Source organism: Aulonocara stuartgranti (assembly GCF_965226115.1).
Source record: "Aulonocara stuartgranti genome assembly, chromosome: 13".
NCBI lineage: Eukaryota > Metazoa > Chordata > Actinopteri > Cichliformes > Cichlidae > Aulonocara > Aulonocara stuartgranti.
Genome location: NC_138949.1, coordinates 13088013 through 13113048, shown reverse-complemented (window position 1 = coordinate 13113048; position 25036 = coordinate 13088013). Strand labels below are relative to the sequence as shown.

Sequence of the window (25036 nt, the reverse complement as noted above, 5' to 3'; positions counted from 1 at the left end):
ATCAAATCAGTGTGTGAAACTCTGGAAATCGCGGAAGTGATGTGAAGTGGACATAAACGCTAACTGGACTTTTCCTCCAGGCTGAGGTTGTCGTGATTCGCACTTTCAAGACGTATAATTGAAGAGAACGTACGATAATCATTGTCACCACCACCACCAACGCTCAACGTCCCTGTTGCTCATTAATTTTATATTTGTAAAGTTTTAAATACAGTCACAGTTTGTTTGGTTTTTCCTGGAGACCACGGGTAAATCCAGGTGTAGCCTCTAATACTTCACCAAAACACTGAGACCCTAAACCCTCTCTCAGGAATCTGAACCCTTTATTTTAATGATAAAAAAAGAAAGTGGACTTTAAAAAGTGCTGTACCTAAACCTAGATTAACCAGGTGAAAATAAATGAGAACACGCAAGTACAGCGTGTGCGTGTTTGTGTTTGTGCGTGAAGCAGTAATAAATGACACCAAGATAACAATTAAATGTCTTTTACTTTGGAGAACCATGGATAGTATTACTTGCAAATTAATGCGCATCATACGTGGGAAAGACATCCAACAACAGACCACTTCTTTATTGAACAGCAGAAGAAAAGGAGAAGTTGTGAAGGATACACTTTTGCTAATCATTGTTATACAAGCCAGCAAACATCAAGAGCGACTTTCATTGTTCTTTTTGTTAAATCTTCTGGCTCCTGTGTTGTTTGATTGTAAGCCTCATTGCCTGGGGAATCATTTTATTGGGTCACCTTACTGAATTTGGTGACCCTGCTTTGGCTTATAAAGCTGCCAAATAAAATAAATTTCTTCCACCTCATTACTCCGCTTATAACATAATTAACCCCGCTCAGCTGTCCTCACCAGCAGATCACATAACTGTCTCATATTTACTCAGATGGGAACATTAACTGGTTCCTCAAGCCTTGGTCAACAGACAGGAGAGAACCTTCCAGTCTTGCCTACCTCATGGTTACACAGACAAGTTAGCTTTATTTGCTCCCCTCAGTTTTTAATGAAGTACTAAACTGTCCCCATTTTTAGAAGCATATTAGCTTCAGTTTGAAATGTTTGTACTTAATTATACTGTTAGTTGTTTTTTATGATTCACAGCTGATTTAGCTAGATAAATGCAAAGGGTTGTGTCAGGAACCCAGGAAGAAAGTCTTTATGCAGATCGGGATAATTCCACTACAGAGTGGCCAAAACTCGGATTGAGGTTAATGATCCGGTGTAGTGAACCCCTTAAACTGTTGTGCAGGTAATGTGATTGATTTGATTGTTTCTTAGCAAAACGTTATCAATGGTGGGGACTGATTCTACTTAGAGAAGATTATTTTTGGAGTTGATCCAGGAAGTTGTGGAAAGGTTCTTTACTGTTCTGAAATAGGGGAAAATTGGACATTTCACACCATATTATGACAAATATATCAAAATGAAATTTGGAGAAGTTAGCTTGAAAATAATGCTACTTACAGGTGCCCTTTCTGACCCCAAAGCAAGCCCCAAGGAATTAGTGTCTTCTCCAAGAAATCACATACTCACTCAGATCCAGATGTGGATCCTACTGGATCCAAACACTCAGAACATGCATGTAATTATCATCTTTATCTGTGGTACGCAGTCTGGGACTGCTACGTTTGTATTATTTTTGTCAATCAACGCCTACTTCACTTACTCTTTGATTTTTACAGTCCAGGTTTAATGCAATTTTTCCAGGAGATTTACTGTACACTTAGAGCCCATACAGTCAAAATAGATGACAGACCAGAAGTGAAAGTGATCACACCTTTTATAAACGAGAGAAATGTTCCTGGGCAATAAGAGGGCCAAATAAAGAGTTATTAACCCAAAATTCTGGCTATCGTCTTTATTCCAACTATTTTCTAAAAGACTGAGTTCACCTTGTGACTTTAACTTATGAACAGAAAAAGCTGTAGCATTTTTTTTTTTTACTTTTATTCTGTGCTTCATGGAAATATTTGAAATTCATTGACTACAAACCAGGCTTCCCTGTAAGAGGGATCTTCAGTGAAGCCCAGGTTTGTAAAGAGCCTGTAGGACACAGCGTTCTCCTCTTCTATGAAGCTGTAAACTGGGTAGCCCAGTGCATGATTCCTCTTGGCCAAGCTGCTGACCAGGATTTTGGCATAGCCTTTCCCTCTGTGCTCTGGCAGCGTGTAAAGCATTCCTATAGCGCCTGATGCATAGGTCAGAATCCAGGATACAGGCTTTCCTTCAGCATCCAGCACGCAGCAGGAGGGGAAGTTTGCAATCATGTTGCGGATCAGCCCAACGGCCACATCGACCTTTCCAAACTTCCAAGTTTGGTTCACCAAGCCAATGTGCGATTCATCAAGAGAGCTTACTGAGATCCCTGAACTGACATGGAACAGAGCAAAGCTTGTATTATTATCAGGACGTAAAAGTTATAATTATGCGTATGTGTAAATAATACCTGTCAACAGGAGGAAGCCTGCTCACATCTTCCAATGTCATCAAGTAACATTTTGCCACTCTTTTACAGGGTACACCCTTTGCTGATGCCACTGCTTTGAATATCTCAGTGTGGGAAACACTGGTTCCTTTAACACAAGTAATCAAAACCTTATACATGTGAACCTGTTTTTGTCTTAAAACATGATTTATTAAAGATTAACTTGCTCCCAACATGGGAAGTGCAAAGTTTAACCATAGATGTGTCCCAACTTTTTTTGTTTTGCAGTGCCATATCTTTCTATCACTAAATGACATACCATAACACTTTGAACACAATGAAAGACAATACCATTTTGAAAGATATAATTCCACTTTGAAGGTAGAAGTACATAAACACCAGGCATTAGGATGACTTTTCATTGGCTGGTCTAATTATTTCATTGAAAATCACTTGCAGTAATAGACTTCAGTGACCATATGCAGGGCTGCAGTGTGGGAGCCAGCGAATAAACAGTTTGAACTGATTCAGTAACAATGCAAACAATAAGAGAGCTTGTTGCCATTACCAACACAAAAGTACTTGCTCCAGTCAATAACAGATGACTTGCTGAGGATTTCTTCTAGAACAGCAGCATCAGTTGCAAAAAGCAGTGCATCTTTGAAGAGGTCACTCTTCTGGAAGAAAAATAGACACGTGATCTGTATTGGCATTTAAACAATGTATTGTGTGCACGCAAGCCCCCCCTGCACAGACAGTACCTGTTCACCGTGTGGTTTGCACATAATGACACGGAACTGTGGCCACCTGTCCACTAAAACCCGTACAGGGTCGGATCTGACTCTGTTTCTGATCACCAGGAAACCGTAAACCTTAAATTAATTCAGTAGTTGGTTATTTGCAGTACATTCAGTTCCTTGTAGAAATAAAAAATATAACAGATTTAACCGAGCATACCTGCTGCGACATGGGTAAATATTTCTTCAGCTCGTTTTCCGCTGTTTTTAACTGATCTTCGGACAACTCAAAAGCCATTTTTCTCCACTCAGGAAAAAATGAAGCGTACAGTTCGGTAAGTGATCGGAAGTCGGGGGTCTACACGACGACGGAAACGTTAGCTGGGATTGTTTCTAAAGGCTGAGGTAGTGATTCACACTTTCGAGGCTTAAAGTTGAAGAGGAGGCACAAAAACACCGCCCCCACGAATAGCTCACTGTCATGGTTGAAGGAAACGGTTTCCAAGGCCTAATCCGTGGATCGACTTCCTTCGAGGCGTGGACGTCTATCAGCAGAGAATGTACCTTCACCTATCAGCAGAGAATGTCCCTTAGTCTGTAACACAGTCAAATATATTCTCAAGTAATATTCAAGCATGCCATTCAGCGTGTTAGTACGAGCTCGGGAGCAGCTTGGGAGAACAAGAAAACAGAGACTGCTTCAGATTGTCTTCCCAAATTGACTCAACTTTATTCACAAGTACAACAGTTTATATAGAGGGTAAAATTCATGAGACAGCAGATTTATCAGTTTAAACCAGTACAGACCAAGATAAGGCAGCGTCTTCCTGCCCTTGGGTGAAGAAGCATCCTTTGTGTAGTGTATCAGTTCAGCTACAATTGTGATTATCTCAGCGACATATTTTCAAGGCACAAAACAAAGAGTTCTTACATTAGTGAAATCTGAAACAAACCATTTGGCCTTCAACAGGCGTCTAAAAGATTAAGAAACTAATGTAGCTGAGGGAGTGATCTCTGTGGTATTTCAACCTTGTACCAGCCTGTGATTCTCACACATCAATTCTTGGGTCAAAGAGAAAAATAACTAAAACAAAGGGGCCTTATTGAATGACAGAGTTTTCCTGCATAATGTCACTATAAAACAATATCCAGTAAATGCTACCATGGTGCTAAAATACCTAACAGTTCCACTCTTTTTTTATTATTATTTTTTTAAAATAATAACTCAAATAGAAAGGAAAAATCACAAATGTAATAACATAATATAAAAAGCAAATCATAAAATGTAATAGTTCACAACCTAATGTTCAATATACACATCAGGAACATCATTGGTAACATCTGGCACATCCTCAGGATCAATTTGTGCCAATTGCAAATACATTGAAGTAGCTGTACTGGTAGCTATATGGGTTATCATTGAGCGTACACAGGGTATCACACAACAGGCAATAATCATCAAAAACAAAATAATACATGCTACAACTGTTACAAAGGCTACAATTAGTTCCTTCCATTTTCCAAACGTGTCCTGCATCCACTTGTCTAGCCACTGACCGTGACCTGTATTGGCTCTTAGTTCTATCTGCAATGCTTCAAGTTTATTCATAGCTTGTGTGAATGAACCGTCAGGGGCGGTATTATTGGGAATGAAAGTACAGCAAACATCTTCAAACATAGCACAAACACCTCCTTTCTCAGCTAACAGCATATCTAAGGCCATTCTATTTTGCATGGTCATTAAGGAGGTAGCAGACATCTGTTCTCCTAGGGCTTTAAGGGCCGTATTGGTCAGATTGGTGTGTCTTTGCTGATTGTAATAAACATAATTGATCCAGCCTACATTTTTGTTTACCTGTATCCACGGTAGTATTGAGGCGAACCCTGCTGATATTTCTCCTTGTGCCTTTAATTCATTTGGTATCCCGCGTGGAACTCCTATAGCATCTATGTAAACGTTATGTGAATAAGCGGCGCGTTTAGTACGTCTGCTGGATACAGGCAGATCCGAGGTTTGTTGTATCAGTAGTTCTTGAGCTAAAGTTACTAGACCACAGGTACCGGTCCAATTAACAGGTAGAGCTAATCTAAGAGTATTATTGCACATCCAATAAGCATGTGGGATTGGTCTGGTCAGGCGCGAAGCTGTAAAGCCTTTTAATATGCCTCCCCAGTACGAGTCGTTTAGTGTGTTGGGCGAATGCAGGATTGTTGAGTTATCTGAATGCGTACTTATATATGCATATATATAAGAAAACATATGTCTATATTGTGTCCTGTCAACACTCGCTGCTAGCCATGTTTCGTTACAGCGTGCTCCTGGAGAGTCAGAAAAGAACGTATAGTTTTGTGCGTCATAATTCATGTTTTCAAGTTTTGGTCAGTGTATGCATGTCATCAAGATATTTGGGTGATGGCGCACCTGTGTTGGGGGCGAAAGAGGTTCAGTGCGGTCTTCGGGGCGCTTCATTGGGTTGCAGGGGTGGATAGGGTTGTCAATCATGCTAACATCCTTACTAGAGACTTGTCCTGTGTATATGAATAAACAATCTAAAGGACTTAGTTCTACTCGCACCGCTTCAATCAGGGTTACTGTTAAGGGCCCCTTTTTATCATTTTTGAATAGCATCTTTGTTAAGGGAAAACCTGAAATTGGATATCCCACTATTACCTGTTCTGGATTACCCTTTGAACAGACATAACAGTTACTGTTTCCTAAGTCACGAGCGGCTATTCTGGCATTTTCATACCAGGCGTTAGTTCCTGTTCTAGGGGGTGCATAAAATGGTTTATTGGTGGTGTCTGTGTTGCTTTCTACTGATTTTAGAGAACGTGACGAGTGTACTAGGTGGGTGTCTTGCCAAGTTTCTACCAGGTTATGAACATAGTCAGACAATGCAGTGTCTATGTCCCCTTCCAATAGCGGTGCCCCTCTGGAGGCTGACCATGGTGTTGGAAACGGTCTTCCCATGATTATTTCAAATGGAGATAATTTGGTTGCTGCGGATGGAGTCATTCTAATCTCGCAGAGGATTTGAGGAAGTAGTTTGATCCAGGTCATTCCTGTTTCTATCATTGCTTTAGTCAGGCGATTTTTTTTATGGTCCTATTCATTCTTTCTACAACTCCTGAACTCTGAGGATGGTATGGCACATGATATTTCCTAAGTTCGAGACGAAATCAGTCACGTAAGCACTTCCGCATGTTCTGGATACGTAATCATGGAAGTCTTCATTGATTCGTGAGCGTGGGTTAAACGTAACCGGAAGTGGGAGTCGTACTGAGCCTCTGGACCGGCTCTGTCACCTGTGCCACCCGCCTGGTCGGCCCCCCGACCGTGTGACCCGTGAACTCTTGTGCCTGTGGGCTCTGGGTCGGCCCCCTGAACTGTATTTGGACTGTGGTCATGTGCTCCTGTGTTTTCTGTTTTTGTTTTGTTTCTCGCGTTTGGGCTGTCGGGAGCCAGCCCTTTAGGGGGGGGGGGGGGGGGGGGGGTGATGTCATGGTCCTGGGCCATGTGGGCCCAGTATTCTCAGTTCCTTGTATTTTTGTATTTCGTTCCTTATTTAGGTCATGTTTCCTGAGTTGTCCTGTTATGTTGTTCCTTATTTGACTTCCCCTTGTGACTCTTATCCCCTGTGTGCCCCTCTATGTATCTGTGAGCCCTCATCTCCCCTCGTGTTTCATTTCCATGTTTCCCCAGCCCACTATGCCCGTGCTCTCTCTCTCCTCCTGTTTGCACCTCTGTGTACTTCCTGTTTTACTTTGACAGTCTCCCGTCAGTGTTGTTTACTCCTGCCATGTCTTATGTTTATCTGTGTCAGCTGTGTTCCCATGTGTGGCCACTTCCCCTGATCATCCCTCTTGTGTATTTAGTCTCTGTGTTTCATGTAGTCTGTGTCGCGTCGTCTGTGTTTCCACCCTCTATGTTTCCATGCCCGGTCTATTGCATTCTTAGTCATAGCTTTACCTTAGTTATTCCCAGTTTAGGTTTCTGTTTAGCCACGCTATCCCTGCTGTATTTGTATACCTTGTCATCAGCCACAATAAAAGGCTCGCTTTTGTTTAAAGTTCACTCCCGTCTGCTCACCTGTGTTCGCACCTGGGTCCACCATACACACCACCGCACGGTCTGTCACAGCGGACCGTGACACTCACATAGTAAATGTTGTTGATTAACTTTCAGATTTGAAGTTTAGAGATTTGGTGCCACCATGTAAGTCCCCATGACAGAAACTGTCCATTTGTTTTTTTTCAATTTGACAATAATAATTACAGATTTTAAAAACTTTTTTAAAGCAAATATAGCCTAAAATGCCATGTCCATAGCTATCTAGTTTTTTCTTGAGTTACCAATATAAGTTATATATTAAAATTAATATATGGATAAATAAAATAAATAAATATAATATTCTATACAATTTTTAAATGTTTAAAAGTATTTTAAATCTGTCGTGTTGCTGAATTGCCTGAGCCCCCCCTCCTAATTCCTTTCGATTTGTTCCCCTCGTTGGTCATCTAGTCATACAACTTACAGCGAGTTTTTTTTGTTTTTGGAGATAAAAATCATCTACCAGAACAAACTTGTGTGTCGTTGTTTCATCAAAACAAAAATTTCATGTTTTACAATATTTCACAAATGCATTAAAGGAAACATGTCCACACTGTTACCCATATTTACCGTATAAAAACAGTATAAACTGATATTTTTTTTTTGTAATTTTGATCATTTGGTTGATAAACATGTTAAAACATTTTTTTTTTTTTTTGGTCTTCATGTGCTCGAAAAAAGAAAACATCCAGTGAGCAGCAGCTCTCTTGTTGATGCCCAAGGTTAAAGGGGAATGTCCAGAATGCTTTAATTTGATTGGAAGACAAAATGATTCAAATAACTCATTACAGTCATAGTATGCAACATGCAACACATCAAACCTTGAAGTAGATGGGCAAAAAGACCCCACCGGCTGCCACATGTGACAGCTCAGAACAGGAACTAGGCCTGTCCTCTGAGCAGTCTGGAGGTCACAGTGGAAACACCCACAGTGTACTTTTTGACTATGCTGAGGAGTTGAGCTTGTCTGTAGGTTAACTATACAAGGATTAATTTTTAAACATGTTCAATGGATCACAGAAATATTGCAACACTGTCATTTAACTGTTGATAATTACACGTCAAATGGAACTCCGTGAAATTTAGACAGCACGGCCTCACGAAACTGGAGGAACATCTGGGCTTCAAACACCGTGTCTTTCATGTTGTTGGCTGATGTTTGCTACACACAGCTGAACAAAAAACACATAAAATTCAGTGTTGTTGAAAGGTTTTATGAAAACAGGGATTTTAAAACCTTTTTTCTTTTCTTTACAGCTTTCTACAGGTTGTGTCAGCTCTCCAGTTTGACCAGTTTAGGAAGCTAAAGTTTTAGCTTCTTCCTCATTACACACTCTTTCCTCCCTTTACACCTCATTGCAAACAGACATTGAGGTGTGTGTTAGGTGGTCTGTGCTGTATGTGCGATAGTAACTCACTGTTCTCTGAGTGTGTTTTGGCTTCCTTCCATCAAAGGCTGATCATATTTTCAGCAGTGATGTGAGATTGGATCTAATTTCTCTGCTGAATTCTAAAATATTTGAACAATATTGTAAGCAAAAATAAAATTAAACATTTAAGCCTGACCTCTATCAGTTATTCAGAATTTACCAGACATGTTATGTCAGTTTGGCTTAGATGGATTTAATTGATCTCTGATTATGTCACACACCCCAGCAGGTCACCACAGAAGCTCGACACGCAGGTTTCATATTAGTACATTACAAAAACAAAAGACAAACAACACTTTATTTTTATAGAAATAAATACAGTGTAGGCTATAGCCGTCATTAGGTCATTAGTGTAAAAAGATGCATACAAATGGAGGCTCGTCTCCTATCCTGAGGAGGTGAGGAGATCAGACTTCTACCCAGGGGTCTCGAACACCAGTCCTTGAGGGCCGGTGTCCTGAAACCTTTCCATGTGTCCCTGTTGCAACACACCTGAATAAAATTTGTAGATCATTAGCAAGAGTATAGAACTTGACTGAATGCTGAAGTGGCAACCCCTTATCCTACTCAAGTAAATTTAAATAAATGTAAGTGTTTGGAAAAATGTACTTCTAAAATTACTTTTATTGCACTGTGTTCATTCACTCACAAGCTGCTGTAGCATGCATTCAAGTTCTATAGATTCTCGCTAATGACCTACTAATTGTACTCAGGTGTGTTGCAGCAGGGACGAATGGAAATGTTTCAGGACAGTGGCCTTCTAGGACTGGAGTTTAAGACCCCTGCTCCTGCTGGTCTCCTCTCTGCACAATCACACAGATTGTCCTGCCCAATATAACCTGCAGCTGTCGCTGTTGAGGCATTTTGAACAGAAGTTCAATAACGGTGATGCTTTCCAAAAAATAGAGGCTTTTTTAAAATAAATGAGACAGATGAGAATGGCCAGACTTCTTCAAGCTGATAGGAAGGTAACTCAATAACTACTGATTACTTCCAAGCGTCCTGCACCCCGAACCTTGAAGCAGATGGGCTTGTGCAGCAGAAGACCACACCAGGTGTCACTCCTGTCAGCTGGGAACATTTCTGCTTTCTTCTGGAGACCAAAGGAAAATCCTGGTATAAAATGTAATACTGCTCACGCAATACAATAAGTGGAAGAATGTCTGAAACACTTTCTGAGCAATGTGAAACTTATATTTTGAATTATTAAAACAGAAAATGGGACGTTAAACAATGGGTGTGCTGACAATTTTACAGCAATTCAAGTAAGAAAGAGAACATATTTCTGTGAGGTATGAATAAATTACAGCAAGATATGAAAAAATAGCTCATATGAAGGAACAGGCAACCACAACAATGGACGACTTCTTGCACAGCAGAGGGATAGGGGAAGTTGCTGACACATCTCCGGGAGTGTATGTGTGAGAAAAGGGACACAAAAGACACATTGAAGGCAACAGTGGCATGACATTCGTGACTGCAGGCTGAATAAGCTGAAATCTATTGTGGTTCTTGTTCATACTGAGACATAGCAGGCTGTTAGTGGGGAATCAATTAGCTGTATCAGACTGTTTTGTTAATCCGTACAATAGTGGTCTACAATCAGTTTTTAAAATCGTTTATCTCTTTTATTTAATCTTTTGGCTCCTGTGGTGTTTGATTGTAAGCACTCAGTACCAGGGGAAAACATATTATTGGGTTACCTTATTGACATTGCTTTGGCCTACACAGCTGAATCCTGCCCTCTTTAACAGCCAAATAAAATAGTTTCTTCTCATTAGTCTTCCAATAACATAATTAACCTCACTCACCTGTCCTCGCCGAGAGATCACATAACTACCTCATATTACTTATTTATTCTTCCCCTCAGCTGTGGACTCTCCACTCTCTACAGACACCCCAGTCTCTCTGATATAAGTGAGAATGGTGTGAGAATATGAGAAAAATAAATTAATTTTATTTTGTAGCACAACCCACTATAGTCCTTGTGCCAGTCTCATGTCTGGATAAATGAGTAGGACTGTGTCAGGGACCCAGGAAAAGTTTTGGCCAAGTCTTTATGCAGCTCAGAATAATTCCATACCAGATTGGTCAAAGCTGGGATGGAGGCAAATCATCCGCTTTGGTGATCCCTTAAATGGAGCAGCCAAAAGAAGAATAGGAAGATACTGGCTCAGAGTGTGAATCATTGGAGCTCAGTTTAATTTAGATATAACTTTTAAATTCTGTCCTATAATTTTATCTTTTTTTTTCTTTTTATGTTATGGCTGTTGGGAGTTGGCCCAACTTAGAAGTGATGGAGTTGATCCATATCCAGGAATTCTCGGAGGGATTTTTTTGACATTGTGAAAGGGAACATCTCTGGGCATTTCATACTATATTTCCATAGATCATATTCTGATCTAGATCCTATCAATTTTATAGGGATAATAAATAATAAATGTTAACAATTATGTTTTTATTTGTGTTTCATTCATTTTATTATATTTTTACACATTTATGAACCTGATAAAAATGAGTACAGTTGTTTCATGAAGCTAATCCAAAAAATTGAACTCCAACCATGCAGCCCTGTAAGAAGGATCCTCAATGAAGCCCATGTTTTTAAAGAGCTTGTAGGACAGCACATTGTCCTCTTCTATGTAGCAGAACACCGGGTAACCCTCAGCATGGAGTTTCTTGGCCAAAGTGCTGATCACGATTTTGGCGTATCCTTTCCCTCTGTGCTCTGGCAGCGTATACAACATTCCCAGAGCACAGTAATCACATACGAGTATCCAGGACACGGGCTGACCCTGGCTGTCTGTGATGCAGCATGATGGGAAGTTACTGATTAGGTTTTCAATCTTCCTGTAACCCTTCTCGTCTCCTCCGAACTTCCAGGTTTTATTCACCAAGTCAACGTGGGAAAGATTAAGAGACGAAATCCTCGACTCAAGCTCACTTAAAAAAAAAGAAAAGAAAAGAAAAGTTGTTGAGAAGCAATATAATTTACATTGCTCTGAAGCATATTTCATGTGACATATGCTTTTCAGATTATACCTGTTAATCGCTGGCATGTGCAGATAGTTGGTGTCTTGCAAATACAGAAGGTGTACTAAAATATCAGTTTTGTATTTTACTCTTCTGTCACAAGACACTTGTTTGAGGACTGGTGCATGGGAAACATCAAGTCCTGTTGGACAAAAATAATTTACATTGAATACTTTGTTTGTTGTTCCTTCCTTGCAAGAGGTTAAACAGTAATTTGTAAAAACAGCAAAACAACATAAAAAGGTGTAACTATCATTAGGAAAATCACCATATGACCATTAAATAATGCTGATCCAGTGCTATCAATGAAGCTGTTGTAACTTACACTTCTTTAGTAATAATGGATCACACTGTACAAAGTGTGTTGTGTCTATAAAACTGTGTAAATAGGAACAGCTGTCAAATGTAGTGACGTAAAAGCCACCATATTTATTTCGTGCTTATTTTCTGCAGTGATCTGAGCTCACCTCCTATCATGAAATAAGTGCTCCAATCAACTGCATTCTCGTCTGTCAGCATTTTCCTCAAACTCTGTTCATCCGTGCTGTAGTATGTCACTTTTTTCATGAAAATCGAGGCACGCTTGTTCTGTGAAATTAACAAAAGCTGTCACCATCATGCGACATGGAAAGATTTCAGTCTTGAAAAGCTATCCACAGTTTTCCGACGGGATTTAAACACACCTCGGGGTCCGGTCTGCAGATGATAACTTTAAAATCAGGCCACGCATCGACCACAACTTCCAGTGTAGTCGGTTTGTTCCTGTTGATTCCGTACAGGAAACCGTACACCTGAAAGCACGAAACACCTTTAAGCGCTGCTGAGGCTGTAAAGCACAAAGACACGCGGTTTATGTCGCAGATACCTTATAACTCTTCGGTAAGTGTTTGAGCAGAACTCCTTCAGCGACCTGCAACTCGTCTCTACTCAGGACCTTCATGTTTGGATAGTTGCACAGTTTTCTGACACTTTAACCTTTTCAGGTTAAACTGCGATGGCAATGATGACAATCAATGAAATGTAAATAGTTATTTACAGCACATGAAACTCCCTGTGGACTCTGCTGTGACCGAGATAACTCTTCTGCTCGTTTTCAGCTGTTTTAAATATGATCTTTCGACAGTTCCAAAGACATTTGCGCGTCTTTGTAAATCAAAGACCGAGTGTGTGAAACTCTGGAAATCGCGGAAGTGATGTGAAGTGGACGTAAACGCTAACTGGACTTTTCCTCCAGGCTGAGGTTGCAGAGATTCGCACTTTCTAGACGTAAAATTGAAGAGAACGTACGATAATCATTGTCACCACCTCCACCAACGCTCTACGTTGCTCATTATTTTTATATTTGTTAAGTTTTAAATACAGACACAGTTTGTTTTGTGTTAAGCAGTAATAAATGACATCAAGATTTCAATTAAATGTCTTTCACTTTGGAGAACCATGGATAGTATTAATTGCACTGGTGTTTAGAATTAACGCTCGTGGGAAAGACATCCAACAACAGACCACTTCTTTATTGCACAGCAGAAGAAAAGGAGAAGTTGTGAAGGATACACTTTTGCTAATCATTGTTATACAAGCCAGCAAACATCAAGAGCGACTTTCATTGTTCTTTTTGTTAAATCTTCTGGCTCCTGTGTTGTTTGATTGTAAGCCTCATTGCCTGGGGAATCATTTTATTGGGTCACCTTACTGAATTTGGTGACCCTGCTTTGGCTTATAAAGCTGCCAAATAAAATAAATTTCTTCCACCTCATTTCTCCGCTTATAACATAATTAACCCCGCTCAGCTGTCCTCACCAGCAGATCACATAACTGTCTCATATTTACTCAGATGGGAACATTAACTGGTTCCTCAAGCCTTGGTCAACAGACAGGAGAGAACCTTCCAGTCTTGCCTACCTCATGGTTACACAGACAAGTTAGCTTTATTTGCTCCCCTCAGTTTTTAATGAAGTACTAAACTGTCCCCATTTTTAGAAGCATATTAGCTTCAGTTTGAAATGTTTGTACTTAATTATAATGTTAGTTGTTTTTTATGATTCACAGCTGATTTAGCCAGATAAATGCAAAGGGTTGTGTCAGGAACCCAGGAAGAAAGTCTTTATGCAGATCGGGATAATTCCACAACAGAGTGGCCAAAACTCGGATTGAGGTTAATGATCCGGTGTAGTGAACCCCTTAAAGAAAGCACCTTAATGAACAATACGAAGCTACTGAGTACAAATCAGTGCAGCTCTGTTTTATTTAAACTTCTCCTTTAAATGCTTTAATGTTATCAAAAGTTTACATCATTGTCTCTGTTGTGCAGGTAATGTGATTGATTTGATTGTTTCTAGGCAAAAAGTTATCAAAAGTGGGGATTGAGCCTATTTAGATAAGATTACTTTTGGAGTTGATCCAGGAAGTTGTGGAAAGGTTCTTTACTATTCTGAAATAGGGGAAAAGTGGACATTTCACACCATATTTTGACAAATATATCAAAATGAAATTCAGAGAAGTTGGCTTGAACCAAAAGCAAGCCCCAAGGAAACAGTGTCTTCTCCAAGAAACAGACCAGAAGTGATCACACTTTTATAAATAAAAGGGTTGCATTCATTTGAATACTATTTTTATAAATGAAGAAGGCGCAACGTGATACAAATGTTGGACGTACATATAAAAGATGTTGACTCTAATCTGAAAAATTGAACTCCAACCATGCAGCCCTGTAAGAAGGATCCTCAATGAAGCCCATGTTTTTAAAGAGCTTGTAGGACAGCACATTGTCCTCTTCTATGTAGCAGAACACCGGGTAACCCTCAGCATGGAGTTTCTTGGCCAAAGTGCTGATCATGATTTTGGCGTATCCTTTCCCTCTGTGCTCTGGCAGCGTATACAACATTCCCAGAGCACAGTAATCATACACAAGTATCCAGGACACGGGCTGACCCTGGCTGTCTGTGATGCAGCATGATGGGAAGTTACTGATTAGGTTTTCAATGGTCCTGTAACCCTTCTCGTCTCCTCCGAACTTCCAGGTTTTATTCACCAAGTCAACGTGGGAAAGATTAAGAGACGAAATCCTCGACTCAAGCTCACTGTAGAACGAAAAACCAAAGTTGTTGAGAAGCAATATAATTTACATTGCTCTGAAGCATATTTACAGTCATAGTGAAAAAATGTACAGTCTCCTTAAAGTCTAATATTTTATATATAACTACATAATAAACATCATTTGGTCTTGATTAGAGCTTAAAATAAGGTAAATACAACCACAGATCAACAAAACATAAGATAATACACTGTGTCGTTGTTTATTGAACAAATACCGAGCCAAAATGCAGAAGCAGTATGTGAAAAACTAACTATACTATTACTATTGAACCTGATCTCGCTGCAAAACATGTAATAAACATGCCGGTCCACCGTGTCCATTTGTCGCTTTGCCTCTCCAAGCCATGAAATGTACATGCATGTAGAAGTTACAGTAAGTTGCAGTAATCTGCAGTAAGTGTTTAAAAAGAGAGTACTAACACATTTACATCATGTAAATACATACTAGCCGACTACCTTAATAGTTTCTGACGATTAATGACCCTGGAATGTAATTAATACATTTCAAATTTTGGAAGGGCTAAGTGTGAAATGACCACAGTGGACTGGCGTGTTTTTGCCTTCATACTGGGTTTTACTATTTCCACTGAATGAGGAAGGTAAGCAGCAGTCAGATGTTGATAATCAAAGTATCAGAAGAAAGTGTGTAAACCTCTATAAAAGCAGAAGCTTGAGCAGTTTGCTGGTAAGGTGCCAAGTAGGAATAATATTAAAGAGGCAATTATTAAAACCCATTAGTCTGGGAAGCCAAAGGACTGGGGCACCTTGCAGTCTTTGAGTAGACCACTGTATATTCCTCTGTATATTAAAGCATTGTAGTGTTACATGTGGCGACATCTGGCTGACAGCTAAAGACTGGCCTAAAATGGGTCATCCAACATGATAATGATCCCAAGCACAGCAATAAATCTACCACAGAATGACTGAAAAGAACAGATGGAACAAAGTCCAGACCTCAACCTGACTGAAATGCTGTGGCAGAACCTTATTACACAGCTTCTGTTTTATGGCTTAGTTTCTGTTAGGTCATGACAGTGTAATATGTTGTGTGACCTAATTTTAAGACTTGCTAAAGACAGCCATTAAAAAAAATGCCGATATGTATAACCTTACAACTGACACAGGATGGTCTTTTTTAACGTGTTTTTAAAATCATAACTTATACACAGATATAACTTAAAGTGCATCTTAATTATCAAATTATACCTGTCAACCACTGGCATGTGGAGATGGTTGGCGTCTGGCAAATACAGAAGATGCACCAAAGTATAGACTTTGTGGTTCACTCTTCTGTCAGAAGACACTTGTTTAAGCATTGGTGCATGGGAAACATCAAGCCCTGTCGAATGGAAAGTATTCACATGAATTTCTTTCTCTTCTTTTTCCTCGCAAGAGGTTATCCAAGCAGTTTTGTATTTAATTCAGGAAAAATGTCCACATAAATATTAAACTTTTTATTAGAATATTGTACAAAGTGTGTGCTCTGTCTATAAAACTGTGTAAATAGTAACAGCTGTCAAATGTAGTGACGTAAAAGCCACCATATTTATTTCGTGCTTATTTTCTGCAGTGATCTGAGCTCACCTCCTATCATGAAATAAGTGCTCCAATCAACTGCATTCTCGCCTGTCAGCATTTTCCTCAAACTCTGTTCATCCGTGCTGTAGTATGCCATCTTTTTCATGAAATTCAGGTCACGCTTGTTCTGTGAAATAAACAAAAGCTGTCACAATCACGTGACAAGCGAAAGATTTCCGTCTTGAAAAGCTATCCACAGTTTTCTGACGGGATTTAAACACACCTCGGGGTCCGGTCTGCAGATGATAACTTTAAAATCAGGCCACGTATCGACCACAACTTCTAGTGTAGTCGGTTTGTTCCTGTTGATTCCGTACAGGAAACCGTACACCTGAAAGCACGAAACACTTTTAAGCGCTGCTGAGGCTGTAAAGCACAAAGACACGCGGTTTATGTCGCAGATACCTTATAACTCTTCGGTAAGTGTTTGAGCAGAACTCCTTCAGCGACCTGCAGCTCGTCTCTGTTCAGGACCTTCATGTTTGGATACCGGAGTTTTCTTACTAATGTACTTTAAACAACCTGCTGTTTTAAAACATCCCAATCCACCAAAATGGAGAAACCTTTATAAATTATTAACAGTTTAGGCAAAGTCCGTAGGGTTACGATATGACCGCATTGCTCCGGTTTGAACTTGTGAAATAAACGTAGCAGGCCACTTCCTGTCATAAAAAATAACTTTAACTTGAACTCTAACGTTAATTCACCGCCAGAAGTTTTTTTTTAAAAAAAATGTTTGTTTTATCTGTTAGCGTGTTTATGGAGTGTTCAGGAAAAATATGAAATCTAAAATATATTTTTCCAGCTCAACAACTTAAAAGTGGGACAAAGACTGTGCTTGCGTGGGACAATGTGACGTAGATGAGTGCTGACAGGTGGTGTGAATTTTGTGTTTGGAGTTTAGCACTCGAAATACAAATGCACATCTCAGCTCTCCCTCTGTAGTTGAATAAGCCTAAAGTGAGTTTTCTTTTCTTCACTGAGTTCAACCACTTACAAGCAGTCTTTATTTGTTGTAGTTCCATCATATTCTGCACAGCTTATCTTATTGGTCACTTTTAATGGTTTAATTTTGACCTGCACTTGACCTGTGATCTGAACCCTCAGATTAAAGAGACTTTCAACAGGCTTCTGGATTGACTTTAACTGAGATTAATCAAAATGTAAGATAGTGTCTCAGAATGCAGGGCAGGTGGGAAAAGGGTTAAACATGCAGTGTAGTCCTACATAAAGTGGGAACCCTGGTCACCCAAAGTCCAATATGTTTTATAGTGTTAGACAAAAACTCCCCTCTTTTCCAAAGTGATTAAAAGTGTAACTGCTCTATCCACCAACTCCTTATAGATGTTGAAAATAATGTGAATGGCATTTTCTGTTGTCAGTCATGTCTGTCCCAGATTTGTTCACATTCTCCTTCCTCTTAGTCAGTGGGTAGGTATCCAGAGAACTCATCACCATCAACAACAACAAAGAAGCTCTATTGAGCTAAAACGTCATCCTTGTGTGCATTTACCACACGGACACATTAAAGTTTGTGTGCAAGTTTGACTTTATTTCAAAACTGAATTATCTGGGGGAAAAAAGCAGCTCATGATCAGTTTGACTACACAACAGTTTGTTATTTGCTTGGTTTACTGATGAGGCAAAGTTGCTTCTTTAAAAATCGGGGAGACCTAGTTTGTAACACTGGTTAGTTAATTTTGGAAATTTAAAACAAGTTTGATTAGTTAAGCAGTGCAGTAGTAAAGGCAGCAAATACTAATATTAATATATTTATTCCACCTACAGGAAAGTGCATTGCAGTCTAAGAGAAGATTATTCTGACACAAAGGTAAGATTTCCCAAGCGTTCTCGTTCTAGCGTCCCACGTAGATCTCAGTGTTGGCATTCATTCTTCAGTAACTCAATGGAATTAAGCCATGGGCGGCTCCACACTTCGAATGTGCACTGGTAGGGCTGAAAGGAAAAACAGACAATACATTTAACATTAGGATCTTTCAGGTGGTGTTATTTACACATATAAATGCTTTAGGTTTTTTTTTATCCAATAGCATAATGTCTATTAAGAACATGAGTATTTAACGATCAGATTAATATGCATTACACACTCAAAGGGATTCACAGCAACATCGCGACAAGAGGGCAGCAGAAAAGTTCTATAAAACTATGTCAAGTATGCAGAAAAACTGTGATTTATTATTATGAAATAAAAAACAAAACATAGAAACATCAGAAATCAATTTGTTTCAGACGATCACTTTTCAACAGGACACCGGCCTTCAGCTGTAAAAAGATCTGCGTTGAGCAAATCACTTCCACTGTGAATGCAGCTTTAGTTACAAGGCTGCTGCATGATGTTTAAGAACAGATCAAATATCTTGCTTCTTTTGCGAAGATGCCATCAGTACCTTAGCCTTTGCCTGATCTGTGTGGATTGCACACACTTGATCGACGCCATACTTTCTGCAGGGGGTCTTTACCATCTTCACAGTTATGACGTACTTCATGCCAGCGACCACCTGTAATGGGAAAGAAAATTGAATACAAGACTTACAGCAAATGAACCCCTCCTCCTTCTCCTCTTTAAACACCCCTACTGTCCCCTGTGAGCCAAGAAGCTCACCAATGACTAGAGAAAACACAAACATCAACACATTGCTACGGTAGCCTTGCCTCAGGTTTCAAGAGGAGAGCCAAATAAACTTTTAAAAAAACATGACTCATCAGCATATTAACCAATCTTTAGCAAAGATGTGCTTTTGTCGGGTTCCTTTTTTTTTTAAACCCACACTGCTCTTTTGTTCGGGTGGGCCAATGGCTGCCTCAACACAAGCATAAAAAACATTTCCGACCTACTGTTAAAGCTAGGATGAGAGGATGAGAGGATATTAACGTGACAAATTACGAAGCCAGCCATATTTGGGGGAGTACCAACGCCATTAAGAAGGCATATAGCAAGTAAATTGTATGTAACGGCCTCTAGGACTTTAGTTTAGTAGTTAAAAGTGAAACCTTTGAAGGGCGCTTCGCAGGCCTTTTCTTAAGGGCTCACATCACTACGATGGTTTACTGGATGGCTTTCCCCTAAAGAACAATTCAGTTATTCACGAATCTGACCGTTACTCACCTGTGACTGAACCTTGATCACTTCTACCACTTGCCTGATGTACAAGTCGTTGCTGTCTCTGTTGTGTTGGATGACGGCGAAGTGGAGAGCGTTTTGCACGTCTTCATTGTTGATATCAGCGTCTGTCAAGCCCCCGACCGGGGTCCCATACCCAACGGCCAAAGCGGCCGCAAGGACAGTCAAAGCGACCTTCCACATCTTGTTTCTGTTGCCTAACAAACACACAGGAGACGAAGTGAAACACTCCCCACCGTGCCCTCCCAGTTATATAAACATGAACATCACTGTGCCGGAGGAGTGGCACATCTGGCAGAGATCTTGCAGCCAATCGGCAATCCCCACAGCAGAGAAATGTGACTACTATGGAATGTTAGGGTTGAAAATGATTAAATAAAGCTGTTTTTATTATTTTTATATACACAACGCAATGTGCTCATAAACGAATTGGCGCTCTGGGTTTTGAGGGTTAAAACGACTTGTCCAGTTGTATGTCTGGGCTGAAATATTGAGAATGAACATAGAGCGCTTGAGGGTTTTTGCTACATGCTTACACGTCACACTAGATAATGTTTAGAAGGATATTCTCTCGCCAAAGGGAGTTTGAACAGAATGTCCTGAACTGGATATATAGAATCAGTAGTAGGATAATAATAAAATAATCAAGGCTAGGCAGGGAGGTGTTTTCGTGTCTGTCTCTGCCATTCCTCGAAAAAAGAGCAAACAACGGGATTGGGATGACCGGATGTAAACAGAAGAAGAAGACAGACATAATAATTATTTGTTATTGTTGGGTTACAAAAACTGTACGACCCGATCAGGGTTATCCTTCGTGTGAAGACAGATGGCTGTGTTCACATCGAGGTCCTTGTAATTCCAACTCCAGAAAAATCAGGTGGCGAGAAGACAACTGTCCCCAAACCTCAGTAATATAAAAACAAAACTAGATCTCATTGATTTACTGTAAAAGGACTTAAGAAGTGAAAGTTATCAGGAATTATTCCAGTGTGTAAAAGAGGGTAAATTGTTTGGGAGGATTTGAGTTTGTTTGTTTTTTTGTCCAGTTCATACTCCAGACCAGTTGATGGCACTAATGCCCCATCTGTTGTTTGCCAACCGCCAATAACATTTAGAAGGAGAATAATAGGAAAAGTCCAGCAGCAGAGATCACGTATGATCCAGGCTGTTGCTGTGAACTCGTTCAGGCTCTTTGCGTCTGCACAAACAGCACTCAACTGCCCACGGTTAGCTGCGGAAATCAAACAACTTATTTGATTTGATTTCTGCACATGCAACTTTTGAAGCGCTGGGCAGCGTTAACAAAAAAAATGGGGAAAAAAAGCATTCTTGACCTCTGTCCCATTGTCCAAGTCCATAGTCACCTGTGGACGCCCACTCTTGGAACAGCATGATGCAAAAACTGCAGATTTTGGAGTAGGGACGCACTTAACTCTACACTTTAGACGAGTCGGAATTGAACCCTAACCCTCACTAGGCACAAGACACTTTAACATCCCACTCGCACGATGTACACTTTCAGATTTTCAATTGAAAATTTCCAGATTGTTATAAAATTCACTTACTTACTGTACATAATGTCCTCTTTTTGTATATAATTTACTTACTGTATATAATGTTCTATTTTTTGCACAGTCGAGGAGCGTTTCAGGACACATTTCACTGCTTGTTGTACTCGTATAACTAGGCATGTGACAAATAAAGAATCTTGACTCTTAAATTTGGGTCCTTTCCTGCTTGCCGCACACAGACGTTTCATGACAGACACAGGGTGTACTATCTTTTTGGGTTTATTTTTAAATCATGACTTATACACAGATATAACTTAAAGCGAATCTTAATGATCAGATTATACCTGTCATACGTTGACATGTGGAGATGGTTGGTGTCTGGCAAATACAGATGCACCGAAGTATAGACTTTGTGGTTCACTCTTCTGCCAGAAGACCCTTGGAAAACATCAAACCCTGTCAAATGGAAAGTATTCACATTAATTTCTTTCTCTCCTTTTTATTAGGTTTATTTAGGTTATCCAAGCAGTTTGTATTTAATGCAGGAAACATGTCCATATGATTATTAAACTTTTTATTAGAATATTGTACAAAGTGTGTGCTCTGTCTATAAAACTGTGTAAATAGTAACAGCTGTCAAATGTAGTGACGTAAAAGCCACCATATTTATTTCGTGCTTATTTTCTGCAGTGATCTGAGCTCACCTCCTATCATGAAATAAGTGCTCCAATCAACTGCATTCTCGTCTGTCAGCATTTTCCTCAAACTCTGTTCATCCGTGCTGTAGTATGCCATATTTTTCATGAAATTCAGGTCACGCTTGTTCCGTGAAATAAACAAAAGCTGTCACAATCACGTGACAAGCGAAAGATTTCCGTCGAGAAAATCTATCCACAGTTTTCCGACGGGATTTAAACACACCCCGGGGTCCGGTCTGCAGATGATAACTTTGAAATCAGGCCACGTATCGACCACAACTTCTAGTGTAGTCGGTTTGTTCCTGTTGATTCCGTACAGGAAACCGTACACCTGAAAGCACGAAACACTTTTAAGCGCTGCTGAGGCTGTAAAGCACAAAGACACGCGGTTTATGTCGCAGATACCTTATAACTCTTCGGTAAGTGTTTGAGCAGAACTCCTTCAGCGACCTGCAGCTCGTCTCTGTTCAGGACCTTCATGTTTGGATACCGGAGTTTTCTTACTAATGCACTTTAAACAACCTGCTGTTTTAAAACATCCCAATCCACCAAAATGGAGAAACCTTTATAAATTATTAACAGTTTAGGCAAAGTCCGTAGGGTTACGATATGACCGCATTGCTCCGGTTTGAACTTGTGAAATAAACGTAGCAGGCCACTTCCTGTCATAAAAAATAACTTTAACTTGAACTCTAACGTTAATTCACCGCCAGAAGTTTTTTTTAAAAAAAAAAATGTTTGTTTTATCTGTTAGCGTGTTTATGGAGTGTTCAGGAAAAATATGAAATCTAAAATATATTTTTCCAGCTCAACAACTTAAAAGTGGGACAAAGACTGTGCTTGCGTGGGACAATGTGACGTAGATGAGTGCTGACAGGTGGTGTGAATTTTGTGTTTGGAGTTTAGCACTCGAAATACAAATGCACATCTCAGCTCTCCCTCTGTAGTTGAATAAGCCTAAAGTGAGTTTTCTTTTCTTCACTGAGTTCAACCACTTACAAGCAGTCTTTATTTGTTGTAGTTCCATCATATTCTGCACAGCTTATCTTATTGGTCACTTTTAATGGTTTAATTTTGACCTGCACTTGACCTGTGATCTGAACCCTCAGATTAAAGAGACTTTCAACAGGCTTCTGGATTGACTTTAACTGAGATTAATCAAAATGTAAGATAGTGTCTCAGAATGCAGGGCAGGTGGGAAAAGGGTTAAACATGCAGTGTAGTCCTACATAAAGTGGGAACCCTGGTCACCCAAAGTCCAATATGTTTTATAGTGTTAGACAAAAACTCCCCTCTTTTCCAAAGTGATTAAAAGTGTAACTGCTCTATCCACCAACTCCTTATAGATGTTGAAAATAATGTGAATGGCATTTTCTGTTGTCAGTCATGTCTGTCCCAGATTTGTTCACATTCTCCTTCCTCTTAGTCAGTGGGTAGGTATCCAGAGAACTCATCACCATCAACAACAACAAAGAAGCTCTATTGAGCTAAAACGTCATCCTTGTGTGCATTTACCACACGGACACGTTAAAGTTTGTGTGCAAGTTTGACTTTATTTCAAAACTGAATTATCTGGGGGAAAAAAGCAGCTCATGATCAGTTTGACTACACAACAGTTTGTTATTTGCTTGGTTTACTGATGAGGCAAAGTTGCTTCTTTAAAAATCGGGGAGACCTAGTTTGTAACACTGGATAGTGGATTTTGGAAATTTAAAACAAGTTTGATTAGTTAAGCAGTGCAGTAGTAAAGGCAGCAAATACTAATATTAATATATTTATTCCACCTACAGGAAAGTGCATTGCAGTCTAAGAGAAGATTATTCTGACACAAAGGTAAGATTTCCCAAGCGTTCTCGTTCTAGCGTCCCACGTAGATCTCAGTGTTGGCATTCATTCTTCAGTAACTCAATGGAATTAAGCCATGGGCGGCTCCACACTTCGAATGTGCACTGGTAGGGCTGAAAGGAAAAACAGACAATACATTTAACATTAGGATCTTTCAGGTGGTGTTGTCAAATCATGTCAAGTACGCAAAAAATTTTTTTTTTGATTTATTATGAAATAAACAAAACATAGAAACATCAGAAATCAATTTGTTTCACATGATCACTTTTCAACAGGACACCTGTCGTCAGCTGCAAAGAGATGTGCATCGAGCAAATCACTTCCAGTGTGAATGCAGCTTTAATTACAAGGCTGCTGCATGATGTTTAAGAACAGATCAAATATCTTGCTTCTTTTGAGAAGATGCCATCAGTACCTTAGCCTTTGCCTGATCTGTGTGGATTGCACACACTTCCTCTACACCATCCTTTCTGCAGGGGGTCTTTGCCATCTTCACAGTTATGACGTACTTGATGCCAGCGACCACCTGTAATGGGAAAGAAATTGAATACAAGATTTACAGCAAATTAACTCCTCCTCCTCTTCCTCTTTAAACCACCCGTGAGCAAAGAAGCTCACCAATGACTAGAAAAAACACAAACATCAACACGCTGCTACGCTAGCCTTGTCTCAGAGTTCAAGAGGAGAGCCAAATAAACTTAAAAAAATTAATAAATACATGACTCGTCAGCATATTAACCAATCTTTAGCAAAGATGTGCTTTTGTCGGGTTCCTTTTTTTCCTAAACCCACACTGCTCTTTTGTTCGGGCGGGTCAATGGCTGCCTCCACACAGGTACACAGAACATTGCAGACCTACTGCTCAAGCTAGGTTGAGAGGATTAGGGAAGATTAAAGAGGCCAGCCATGTTTTGGGGAGTACCAACGCCATTAAGAAGGCATATAGCAAATAAATTGTATGTAACGACCATCGGACGGCCACTAGGACTTTAGTTTAGTGGTTAAAAGTGAAACCTTTGAAGGGCGCTTCGCAGGCCTTTTCTTAAGGGCTCACATCACTACGATGGTTTACTGGATGGCTTTCCCCTAAAGAACAATTCAGTTATTCACGAATCTGACCGTTACTCACCTGTGACTGAACCTTGATCACTTCTGCCACTTGACTGAGGTACAAATCGTTGCTGCCTCTGTTGTGTTGGACGACGGCGAAGTGGAGAGCGTTTTGCACATTTTCATCGTTGATATCGGCGTCTGTCAAGCCCCCGACCATGGCCCCATACCCAACGGCCAAAGCGGCCGCAAGAACAGTCAAAGCGACTTTCCACATTTTCTATCTTTTGCCTAACAAACACAGGAAACGAAGTGAAACACTCGCCCACCGTGCCCTCCCAGTTATATAAACATCGACGTCACCGCGCGCGAGGAGTG

The 25036-nt window shown here is 40.0% G+C and overlaps 5 protein-coding genes across 8 annotated transcripts; all 5 read right to left on the bottom strand.

Moving 5' to 3' along the window:
* Window positions 1–469: 469 nt before the first annotated feature.
* Window positions 470–5181, bottom strand: LOC309720210 (glycine N-acyltransferase-like). Of its 2 annotated transcripts, none has more exons than XM_082556884.1 (5): window positions 3388–5181; window positions 3192–3302; window positions 2999–3104; window positions 2452–2578; window positions 470–2375 (listed from the first exon to the last, which is right to left on the bottom strand). In XM_082556884.1, the coding sequence occupies exons 1-5, from the start codon at window positions 3463–3465 to the stop codon at window positions 1964–1966; spliced, it is 834 nt and encodes a 277-aa protein (XP_082413010.1). In that variant the 5' UTR covers window positions 3466–5181; the 3' UTR covers window positions 470–1963. The 2 variants fall into 2 exon arrangements, with proteins under 2 accessions (XP_082413010.1, XP_082413009.1); XM_082556883.1 differs by having other exon boundaries at window positions 2999–3107; window positions 3388–5133.
* A 6025-nt stretch (window positions 5182–11206) lies between these two features.
* LOC309720746 (glycine N-acyltransferase-like protein 3) lies at window positions 11207–13126 on the bottom strand. The gene is made up of 5 exons (XM_082557887.1): window positions 12607–13126; window positions 12425–12532; window positions 12209–12329; window positions 11751–11883; window positions 11207–11651 (listed from the first exon to the last, which is right to left on the bottom strand). The coding sequence occupies exons 1-5, from the start codon at window positions 12679–12681 to the stop codon at window positions 11246–11248; spliced, it is 843 nt and encodes a 280-aa protein (XP_082414013.1). The 5' UTR covers window positions 12682–13126; the 3' UTR covers window positions 11207–11245.
* A 105-nt stretch (window positions 13127–13231) lies between these two features.
* On the bottom strand, window positions 13232–22436 carry LOC309720744 (glycine N-acyltransferase-like protein 3). Of its 3 annotated transcripts, none has more exons than XM_082557882.1 (5): window positions 22169–22436; window positions 21987–22094; window positions 16419–16539; window positions 16041–16173; window positions 13232–14818 (listed from the first exon to the last, which is right to left on the bottom strand). In XM_082557882.1, exons 1-5 carry the CDS (start codon window positions 22241–22243, stop codon window positions 14413–14415), a joined length of 843 nt encoding a protein of 280 aa, XP_082414008.1. In that variant the 5' UTR covers window positions 22244–22436; the 3' UTR covers window positions 13232–14412. The 3 variants fall into 3 exon arrangements, with proteins under 3 accessions (XP_082414008.1, XP_082414007.1, XP_082414009.1); XM_082557881.1 differs by lacking the exons at window positions 21987–22094; window positions 22169–22436 and adding exons at window positions 16636–16743; window positions 16818–17556; XM_082557883.1 differs by lacking the exons at window positions 21987–22094; window positions 22169–22436 and adding an exon at window positions 16818–17558.
* LOC309720747 (cystatin-like) lies at window positions 17944–21883 on the bottom strand. Its single transcript, XM_082557888.1, has 5 exons — window positions 21770–21883; window positions 21410–21521; window positions 19540–19751; window positions 18821–18931; window positions 17944–18368 (listed from the first exon to the last, which is right to left on the bottom strand). The coding sequence occupies exons 2-5, from the start codon at window positions 21414–21416 to the stop codon at window positions 18288–18290; spliced, it is 411 nt and encodes a 136-aa protein (XP_082414014.1). The 5' UTR covers window positions 21417–21521; window positions 21770–21883; the 3' UTR covers window positions 17944–18287.
* Window positions 22437–23296: 860 nt separating the features above from the next.
* Window positions 23297–25015, bottom strand: cst3 (cystatin C (amyloid angiopathy and cerebral hemorrhage)). Its single transcript, XM_082557997.1, has 3 exons — window positions 24738–25015; window positions 24024–24134; window positions 23297–23721 (listed from the first exon to the last, which is right to left on the bottom strand). The coding sequence occupies exons 1-3, from the start codon at window positions 24933–24935 to the stop codon at window positions 23641–23643; spliced, it is 390 nt and encodes a 129-aa protein (XP_082414123.1). The 5' UTR covers window positions 24936–25015; the 3' UTR covers window positions 23297–23640.
* Window positions 25016–25036: the final 21 nt, after the last annotated feature.